General features: G+C 42.3%; 1 protein-coding gene across 1 annotated transcript; it reads right to left on the reverse strand.

The window, feature by feature from the left end:
* Nucleotides 1-1,305: 1,305 nt before the first annotated feature.
* On the reverse strand, nt 1,306-9,331 carry LOC118775939 (transmembrane channel-like protein 7). Its single transcript, XM_036525917.1, has 16 exons — nt 9,155-9,331; nt 7,405-7,660; nt 6,322-6,470; nt 5,889-6,044; nt 5,401-5,486; nt 4,735-4,880; nt 4,372-4,519; nt 4,121-4,288; nt 3,779-3,939; nt 3,441-3,555; nt 3,119-3,216; nt 2,792-2,975; nt 2,342-2,472; nt 2,069-2,224; nt 1,859-1,937; nt 1,306-1,727 (listed from the first exon to the last, which is right to left on the reverse strand). Exons 1-16 carry the CDS (start codon nt 9,171-9,173, stop codon nt 1,569-1,571), a joined length of 2,211 nt encoding a protein of 736 aa, XP_036381810.1. The 5' UTR covers nt 9,174-9,331; the 3' UTR covers nt 1,306-1,568.
* Nucleotides 9,332-10,714: the final 1,383 nt, after the last annotated feature.

The following is a 10,714-nucleotide window of genomic DNA, read 5'->3' on the forward strand; positions in this document are numbered from 1 at the left end:
TGGCCTGATGTTAGCCTTGAATTGGACAGTCTTCCTTTTTCTGACAGATGGTGTGTCTGTCTGTTGAGGTGCATCTGTCTGGGATAATCCCACACACAGGCCAATGTAGTTTAGTGTAGCATAGTTGTTAAGGAGCAGGACTCATAACCGAAAGGTTGTCGGGGGAACTACTGTACCCTTGGACAAGGTATTTAACCCACAATCACCTCAGTAAATATCCAACTGTATAAATGAACAACATTGTAAAAAACCTGTAATTGATATAAGTCGCTCTGGATAATGTTTTTGCAACATTAATAAATTACTCAAATTCCTACAAGTCTTAAAAATAAGCAAACATTGGCACATATTACAGTAAATCGGACATACAAAATGTTTTCTTAACAAACAAATGTATATTTTAAATGAAGATTTCATATTTCAATGGAGTTCACTGAACTGAAAAATAACACTTTAGTAGAAACAATATTTTGGTTATAAAATCCCAAATGATCAGACTAATATTTTTGCATGAGTGGCTACTTAAAATATTTAAAAATGTCTCAACAGTGTATTAAAAGCAATTAAATTGTGCAAACACAGAGAAAATGCTCAAGGAAAAAAGCAACCTCCATCTACTGCATTATATTCAGCAGGTTGGAAGAGTTGTAGTGGTTACAGACCATACTTGGTACAGTGTCTGCTTGTACATTCATTCACAAACACTGTAAAGGCAGCTTTTGAATCAAGGGCAGTCTGTTTAAGCATACCCAAATACTTATAGAAACAGGAAATATCAGTTAGAAAGCCTATGAAAAGGCCAACAGATGGCTACAAGGACATTAATGGCCCGATTCACAGTGGCTTATTTTGATCACGATTCCTCACACAAAAAATATCACAGAGAATGCCATTTCTGTACAAGCTGTAAATACTCTGCAAAAACACTATTTCCCTTTACAGCAGGTTTGAAAGGGTGGCAAGTGGTCTTGTGTACTATAACAAACCGCCTGTTGTTCAATTTGCCAATGACAATTAAAAACTTCTAGCTGTTATATACGCAAGCCTTTTGAAGTGTTATATAGTCTTGTTGTGTGCTACATCCTTATTTTTTAATTTTTAGAGAAAAGCATATAAGTGTTTTTAACTGAACTAAAAAAAAGTCCTTCCTGGAAGGAAATGGTGGCAAGTTCACCAGAATTCATAACAAAAGTAACAAACTGAAACATAAGTTAAAAAAACAAAAACAACAAAGGAATGAAGAATGAAGACATTTAAAAATACAAAACACTATCTAGACAAGGTTATAAGAACCAAACAGTGGCCTAAATGGTTAAAAAAGGACAAATATATCAACTTAAGGCTCAAGGTCCAGCTATTAGTCCAGGCTTATCACTGGTTTGTGATTTCTGGGGTATACAAGGGAGTATGGGAGCCCAGCTGTTGTAAACCTTTCAGTGCTTAGAGTTTCAGCTTAGGTCCCTCACAGGCAGCAACCAGCAGACCGAGCAAACATGTCATCACCCTCGGCTCACTTCGGGTCAGACAGTCTGCCCCAGTCTGAGAAACACAGTGTGCGCCTGCCCATATCATGCGTGTGTGGCAGAGTCGGAAGGCGGCTGGACCAGAAACACTCCTCCAGGGTTGCTGTAGTTTTGGGCACTCTCCCTGCTGGACCGGGAATGTACCTGCAGAGACCTCTGCGCCTGGCACAGCTTCTGGATCAGGAACCGTTTGTCCCTGCCCTCCTGATGAGCAGAGAGGGAGACAAAAGAGCCACATTAATGACCCCTCCAACAGTCTTCACTTCCCCCGATCTAGGCATCTCTCTCATACTTGTAGCTTTACGGTGTCTTGTTAAGTGCTCCTATGCACTCACCATGGCCAGCTGTTCCCTCAGCTGGTTCACCACACGCTTGTGAGCTCCAGCCAGTGCAATGACGTAGAACATGGCCAGGCTACAGAACACACAGAACACAGCATGTCAACATCTGCCAGGTTTAGCACAGACATCAATCTGTATATGGTGAAAAGCTGGCAACGTGATAAAAAGGCAAAAGGTAAACCATACTCACGTAAACAAACTTACCATGTAATTACAAAGAAGGTGACAGCAAAGGGCTCAGAGGAGATGGCCCAGAGGAAGCCTTGCAGCCCTTTGGGCAGCTGGGATACAGTATGCGGGACCACCTTCCACGATGTAGTGTAGTTGACAAAGGGGCCACATGCTTGGGAGCAGCTGATCCTAGCAATGAAAAAAGCAGGAGACGCCATGTTTAAAGTCAATTTCATATAGAGCGTGCACAGACTCACACGCACACAGTGTCAAGGACACGGAGCAGCGGGATAAAGCGGCACTCACTGTGCGATGCTAGCAGCAAGGGGCACGCAGGCCAGAGCCAGGCCAATCAGCAGCACTGCCAGGAAAAAGAAGTTGGAGCTGGAGGCACGGAAGGGCCGGGTGGCTGGGCGGCAGTTGTTCACAAGGGTCATCTGCACAGCAGAAGTACAACAATGTTATTCTCCTAATGGCAGCAAGCTACGCCTTAATACATCTTTACACAAGTGATTATGATAAAAAGAGTCAAAGTATTCCCTTCAAAACTTTTTAGTCGAAAAACACATCATCAGGGCAGTCCCCTACCATCAATAAATAACACCAGAAAAAATAGGACCTATCACTGTCAAATTAAGTAAGCCGAGGAAAACAGGTCATGTAACTTGACTTCCACTTAATTCACTGCTGTCTTTTCAGGCCAGACAAGACCCACACTATCAGCTGGATCAGTGACTTGTACGGAAGGCAGTCGACCTTTTTGATGTAGAAGACGATGAAGTACTTGATGGTGCTAATGGCTGGGAGCAGGGGGCAGTAGAAGGTGCCGATCCAGCAGATGGTCTGTCCGTACACAATCTCCAGCACGTTCTGGGGGATGGCAAACTCCTGCTGACCCCACCATTTGGCCAGTCCGCAGTCACAGTGAGTCACAATCAGCCTTAGACAAGGAAAAAAATGCTCAAGACTGGGCACCAAGAGTGATATTATCTGTTTAAAGTAGACAAGCCGTGCAGATTCATTATTTGCACATACAGTGTCCTAAATACATTTCATGCCTTTTGAGTTGGCACAAGGACTTACTTTCTTGGAAACTCCACAAGGACAGTGGCAGCGCCAATGATGATGAAATCAAAGATCATGAGTTTGTACATCTCCTGGCCTACACGGGATTCCCAGCACTTGAGGCAGGAGAGAAGGAACTTAGGATAAGTCTCACCCCAGCCACACCCACCCCGCAACTCCCAACTCCCTGTACCTCCTTCTTTCACCCTCAATAAACCAAACCACTCCCTCAAGCTCACTCTCTCCCTCCCCCTCATTCACTCCAGGTGACTCACTCCTTCCCTTTCTTGCAATTCACTCCCTCCCTCTACGCCTCTCACTCACTCCCTCATTTCCTCACCGGGTAGAGTGTGTGGTTGTACCCACACTGACAGGTACTGTCTCCACAGGAAGTGATCTGGGACCAGAGGGAGAAGAGCAGCACCCCGATGCTGGCCAGGCGCATGAACACGCACCTTGAGAGAAAGGAAGGAAGGAAAAAAACATGAGCCAGCTGCGAATAAACAGCCATGCTTACCAAACATAGTTATTTGCAGAGGATCTCAGGTCAGTTTAGCAATGATGTTTAGATGATGGTGTTCAGATTCAAACAAGAAAAGCAAATAAAATTTTCTATTCAAAGTGAGCCCTGGTTGGATGCACACATTCACATTGCACAGTGCCAGAAGGCGCTCTCACCTCATCAGTGTGAATCGTATCTCAAAGGCAGGAGAGTAGTCCTCAAACTGGATGATAAGGGTGAACATTAGCGGGGTGATGAAATTGGCCAGGGTGATGACAATGGAGGGCAGGTACTCATAGATCAGGTCTAGGATGAAGTTGGTTGGTGGTTGTTTGGTCTGTGCAAAAGAAAACATATACCTTCGCATTAACATACAGTAGAGGCAAAACGCATTTTGGTTTACCAGTCTGAAAGAATGTTGGGGGGGGGGGGGGACACCACTAGACCTCCTCTTTGAACAACAGCTGTTAATAATGTGTTTGTATCTGTTAATAGTGCTGCTTGACTGGGTTTTGCACCTGAAACTGCTGCGAGTGAATGGTGGCTCTGTAGATGCAGTAGAAGCAGGTAGCCAGCACAGCCACCACGAATAAGTTGAGGACCAGCCGTAGCAGGTATATCCGGCACTTCTCTCTGCGCGTGCGGTCCGCTATCTTCTGCTTTATGCGCTCCTCCTCCAAGTCTGCCTGCAGTGAGAGTGCAGAGTCAGGGTGAGTGGAATTAAGCTTGTTCTGCCCCCTCTCTGACAGGCCCTAGAGCTCCTCCTCACCTTCAGCTCATACAGCAGACTGCTCCTCTTCAGCTTGGCTGCATTCTCGTTGGTAATGCAGAAGTCCCAGCCAGCAAAGATCTTATTGCAGAAGCTCTGGAAGCGATCCTCATCTTGCACCAGGTTCCTTTTAAAGCCAGCTGCTGACCTGCAGGTTGGAGGAGACCTATGACACAATCTGCAACCAAGGCTGACAAAGCAGCAGACTCCGCTTTAGATGGTCTGACGGCTCCCTCTGCTCACTGTTCGTTCCACTCTTTCCTGCTTTTATCCACTTTTATGAAAGGATCTCCTACAAAGCCATTTTATGTCTCGCCAAACATCTGACAAAACAGTGTGAGTGGCATTAATTTTGGGTGGTACCTTTTCACAATCCAGATGAGACTCAGGAAGAGGTAGGCAACAGTGACGAGCAGGTAGGCCAGGGGGAGACTGTATGTAAATTTGGGGAAACGTATGGCTTCCACCTTATAATATCCATAGAAGAGGTAGGTTTCTTCCAGAAAGCCCTGCATAACATGAAACAAAAGCGAGATGTTAAGCAGTTACGTTCACAAGTACACACCATCAAAAGAAAGGCCTATACCCTTATCCATATCCTATACATACGCCTTTTCCATTGTAGCTAATGTAGTCTGTTTTCAATTTTCTACAAGAGAGGAACCCTGGCTACAGATGCAGTAAGGATTGAACTGACAACCCTCTTGGAAACAGTTTGAAGCCATATCCATATTCCATACTGTTGCGCCATCTTTTACCATCTCTGAAAATTGTGATCAACTGTTTAGGTCTGATGTGTTGCCTTGGAAACAAAAGTGGAATTTTAAATCCTCTCTAATTCAATGAAAGAAAACCTGAGAGGTAAAGACTGTTCACTGTGTCAAAAATTAAACTTAGTCTCATAGCAACAATATGCCTGAGAAAAAATACCCATGACAAAGACATCCTTGAACATTTAACTGAGAAATATTCTGAGTTCCATCTGACATATAGAAAAGTAGTTCAAAATCCAGATGCAGTAGCACATACCGTCCCTGAGAGCAGGTCTGTGATATGCTGGTGGAACACAACCAGCCCACGACGAGAAGCGCTCGGATAGTTACTGCATTCACTTCCTGAAAAGCATACAAGCTCATCACACAGTGTAATGCACATATCAAAGGCGGCTCAATAAGTGAAACATACCCTGGACACCCCATGTATTTAAAAATAAGCCTTGCAAAGATCATCTCCTAGGTGTGCTTGGTAGGACAAACCATTTGCATTACATTCTAGTAAACATTGGGAGATATTCCACAAAGAGTTCAAAATGAATTCACACTGACTGAAAGCTTCATTCTGTCAAACCTTACACATACATACTGAGATTCACTGTGAGAATGTGAGGATTTAACTGGTTATCAGCCATCATTCAAAAGGACAGTGATGCTCTCTGAGCATTGGACAGAACCCTGTCTAGTTGGACTGTTGTTCATTGGTGTTGCTCTCTAAATGCACTATAAGGAGGAGCTATTCACCATCAGAGCGATTGAAGGTAATGTTTCCCGAGGCATGGGGTGCGATGATGATGGGCAGCATGACGAAGCCAAACATCAGGAGGAAGATGACAAAGTTGAGCAGTACCAAGAAGCGCAGGAAGGAGAAGTAAGACAGGATGCCGGTGCCAAACATGCCTGAGGAACAAAGAGGACTCTCTGAGAGTGAAGCACATGAACAGCATTTATTGTCCATCACAGTCTCAGACTAAGACCCAGAATCCAACTACATAATCCTTTCTGCTTAACTTTGAGTTGTGAATTTAAGAAAGTACGAGATTAAGAACTTTGCGACAACACTTAAAACTAACACTTGCGGAAATTCTTTCCTCAAAGTTAAGAATGACAGTCTTTGTGGTAAACCTGAATCTGTCCTAAAAGAAGACGAGATTAAGGGCTAGCTTGTCTCTCTCACCCTCTATGACGTGGATGTCCCCTCTCCAAAGCTCGAGTGCTCTTAGCATCTCAACGCTGTCCTCTTTCAGTCTCTTCAGGGTTCGCCGTGTGTTCTGACGCCACTGCTTCCAGCTGCTCAGGTCTCTGTCCTGCTCCATTCGCTGCTCCCTAAGATACAATCTCTCCCCAGTGAGCTGGTCCAAGCAATCAGGGCTTATCCTCACCCATCAACCCCTCCCAACCAGCCAAAACTCACTAACACCAAGGCCCCAAGCAACCACTGCCCATACCGCCAGACAGAAAACAAAATTTATTTTTCAATGTGATGTTTTTCATGATGTCTAACATGGTCTCTTGATTGATATGCCTGCCTCCAATCTCAAACACCATTTCTTACAAAGTAGTAGGCAGTGTTAAACAGTGATGTTGTGGAATTATATTAGACTGAGTAATTGAGACCGTAGAAAGGTAATTCAATAACAGAGGCCTCTTGCATTCAAGGAAGAAATGAGACTCATGCAACATGATCTCTGTAGTCAGCAATTCAATACACCCCAAGAGAACCACTTGCTGTCACAGCTAAGGAAATTATAGTTGTCACATACTAAATCATATGATACTTTGGGTGCACAACCCAAATCTCATGAGAATCCTGCTTTACTGAAGTGTTTGTTTTCCATGGCAGGACTGAGAGTGTGGTCTGGAGACAATCCAGAGGTACAGTATTCCAACAGCAGTACGTAAACTGCACTTCAGTGTGCCGACACTGATATTCATCCCCAATTTCAGAAGCCATTGAGATAGAATACAGTAGACTTCTGAGGACGAAATCACACTCCATTCATAGGCATTCATATATTCTTTAACCACAAATATTGCACCCTCATAGTTACAATATTGAGGTTTTTACAGATCAAGCAAATCAATTATTAGTGCATAAAAAGCAAACTGCTCCTAAACATTCGTTTTGTACAATGGACAGGTAGATCAGAAGAGATGACAGTGATGGCAGATCAGCACATTCAGCAGAGATGACAGTTATACCACATCTCTACGTAATGAGACAAACAAGGAGCATAACCTGGCGGAGTAGTTTACTCACCTGTCTCTGCGCTTCTCCTCCATGGTTTTGGGAAGCTCACGGACGGGCCTTTGGACAGAGGGAGCCTTTGGTCTCTCCTCCACCTTGTCCCCTTTCCATCTCCAGCTAGAGGATGAGCCCAGTCGCCCGCGAGAGCTGCCTCTCCTTTTCGTGCTGCCTGAGGTAGAGGACTTCCTGCGGTACAGCAGTGACTGATAGCTTGGCAGCTGGTCCAGTAACGGGTTACAGGAAGGACCACTGCGGTCTGAGTAGAACACTGCAGAGGAGAGAGAGATGGTTAAACAAAGGACAGCAGACAGAGAATAGAGCAACAGGCGCAGGCAGCTTGATGACCTAATGCTAGTGCAAACCATCACATGACTACAAAAACAACATTTTTTGAAAGTCAGCCTGCCACTCCATTTAATTGTCTGCTGTTGCTTCCAGTCACCTGCTTGGATCCAATCAGTACATTTACATTATTGTGGCTGCTTTTTGATATTGCAGTGTAGCATAGTGGTAAGGATCAGGGCTCATTAACCAAAAGGTTGCCAGCTTCATTTCCCGCTGGGACACTGTTGCTGTACCCTTGGGCTAGGCACTTAACCCAAAATTGCCTCAGTAAATATCCAGCTGCATAAATGTGTAAAATTGTAACCTATGCAAGTCACTCTGGATAAGAGCATCTGCTAAATGACAATAATGTAATGTAACTAACTATACAGAACCCTTATACAGCCTTGCACTAGAATATACATAGACTGGCTACACGAAGGAAAGCGCTCTAATGTCTCATACAATCTGCAGCACTTTTTATGTACAAAGCTCACGTGTAAAGTTCTCATTAACATAACTAATACTTATGTAGGCTAAATATCATTTTACACTCGTAGTGCGCAGAGTTCTTATTTTCGTATGCTATGTATGATCTTTGTTTGTAGGACATGTTATTAAAAAGGCATATACAAATATTGTATGGTTTCTGTTCATAAATACTAGTTAAAGTTAGCTAAACAGAAATTGGTTGGAAGGGACTAAACGTGGGAAGTGCTGTAAATCGTCTATCAAAATCAAATCAATTATCAACTCTGACGCTTAGATAAAGTGTTGCAGTCCTACCAAAATACTGTCAAAAGTGAGGCCAATTAACTTGGCTGGCTACTGCTGTATGACTTTAAATAACTGAATATATTTTAACTGTTACAAAATATATCGAGTTTACAAATTATTATTACATAGAATTTAGCTACCTTTAGCCATGAATCTACCTACAAGCCAGCTATTGTATTCTAAACTGAAACACTCAGCTCGTTGGCTGACATTACATTTTCCTAGAATTGTGCAAACGTGTCCCCTAGATTAGCACGATGACTAACATGTTAGCTAGTTAACGTTGGCAACAATGGAGAAATAAACGGTAGAAGGTTGTTATCTCTAAACAATTAGCTGATTGAATGCAGTGTAATGTGATGTGATGATCTGACAGTTCGGTGTAACAATGAAACTGTTAGTGAACTGGCAGTGCTGCCCCCAATTAGCTAGCTAACCACATAGATAGGCTTGTTACCTATTTAGCCTACGATAGCTAGCTAACGTTACCAATTGAGGACAGTAGTTGTTAAATCATCAACCGTCTTCGGCCCAAGAGTCGATCATTAACGTGTTCTAGCTAGCTAGTTTGCTTAGAGACTTATTTAAGTCTCTAAACAGCCGAAAAATATCTTGGGACAAGACAAACGTCAGCATTCCAAAAGTGGATGAAGACACGTACCTGAGTCAACAGAATCCATTAATATTTCTTATTTACGCCTGTGGCTAAATCTTCTTTGCTAGTTATCAAAAACTTAACTAGCTAAAGTCGAAACTTTAGCTAGTCTCTTGCTCGCTCAAGTAGAAAGCGAGGTGGCTAGCGTTTGCTAGCTTCAGAAGTTTTCGCCCTGAGTGCCAAGCTCTTCCCTTCCTGTAATCCCAAAACACGCTATACTGGATCCGACAGACGTCAGATAGGCCACAGGCATATAACAAAGTACTAGATTAGTCGCATTTTCTTGTCTCGTTCAAACAATCCACGCTCCATTGCATGAAAAACACAATATACTAAAAGAAAAATGATCGTTTAGCTAATTTATACACTTGTATACTGTGTGTTCTTCGATCTTATAAGGCCAACAAATTTTGCATAAAACTGGACACTAACCGTTCTAGTAATTCTATATCTGTGGTTATGCCACACCTATAGAGCAAGTTGAATTAACAGTCTGTGCCTTTAGTTGCCTATTTTGTAAATGCACAATAGTGACTTCGCCCTTCTTTTGATGTAGTGCTCTGAGATTTAGCAGTTTTTTTTATAATGGCTTTGACATTTATAAATGATGGTTTTATATTTCTCAAGAATAATCATGTTTTAAAAAGTGACCAACCATAAAGTATGACAATACTGTTTGTAAACTGCAGACAAGTATCTATGGAATGATGCATTATATTATTATTATGCATTATAGCTTCATTCGGGTGCTTAAAAATTCCTCTAATAAGTAAACATCTACCTTTCGCCTGCTGACAAGACAAATAAGTCTTGCAGTATTTTATTTACATTTATTTTATTTAATAAACACTATCAAGCTCCGCGCTTTATGCATTGACGTAGTTAGTCATTTTAGTGTTTACAACACCACCTTTGTACCTTTGCACGTGCTCTTATCTAAACTGTGAATGTTTCTAAATTGGACATTATACCAGTCAAATCGCGGATTGTGCAAAATGGAACAGAGATATTTTATTATGTTTAATTTACTCGTATATTCCCATAAGCGTACTAGCACCCTGCACTACATTGCTGGTTGTCTCCCTGGTTACAGTTTCAAGATTCCCTCTTTGGCAGCCCCCTAGCGGTGGAATCTCACACTAGGAAAAGAGAGACGCAAACTCTGTTGCTTCCAAATGACAGACTGTAATGCACGTGTTTTGATTCGTTCTGTGTTTATAGTGTAGTGGAATGTTTCTGATAACTGTAGACTGTAGATAACTGTAGTTTTTATTTTATTTTTTTAATTTCTATTTTCGTGCAAAGGATTTGTATTTGAGCAGCATCTATATGTAAATCAGTGGGTCCACACTGTAGAAACATAATGTCTATTGCATTATACTGCTCTTGAACCTGTAACAGCAACATGCAACAGCAGATAGGCCATCAGAGCACATGCAACCATTTTATATAGGAGAACTGAAGTGAGACACTTTATTATACCTCCTCATTAGTGAGAAACATTATTAAAATAAGAATTTTAATTCATTCGTAAATATTTTTTTCACTTTATGCAGGGTATGGCAG

Source organism: Megalops cyprinoides, chromosome 1, assembly GCF_013368585.1.
Source record: "Megalops cyprinoides isolate fMegCyp1 chromosome 1, fMegCyp1.pri, whole genome shotgun sequence".
NCBI lineage: Eukaryota > Metazoa > Chordata > Actinopteri > Elopiformes > Megalopidae > Megalops > Megalops cyprinoides.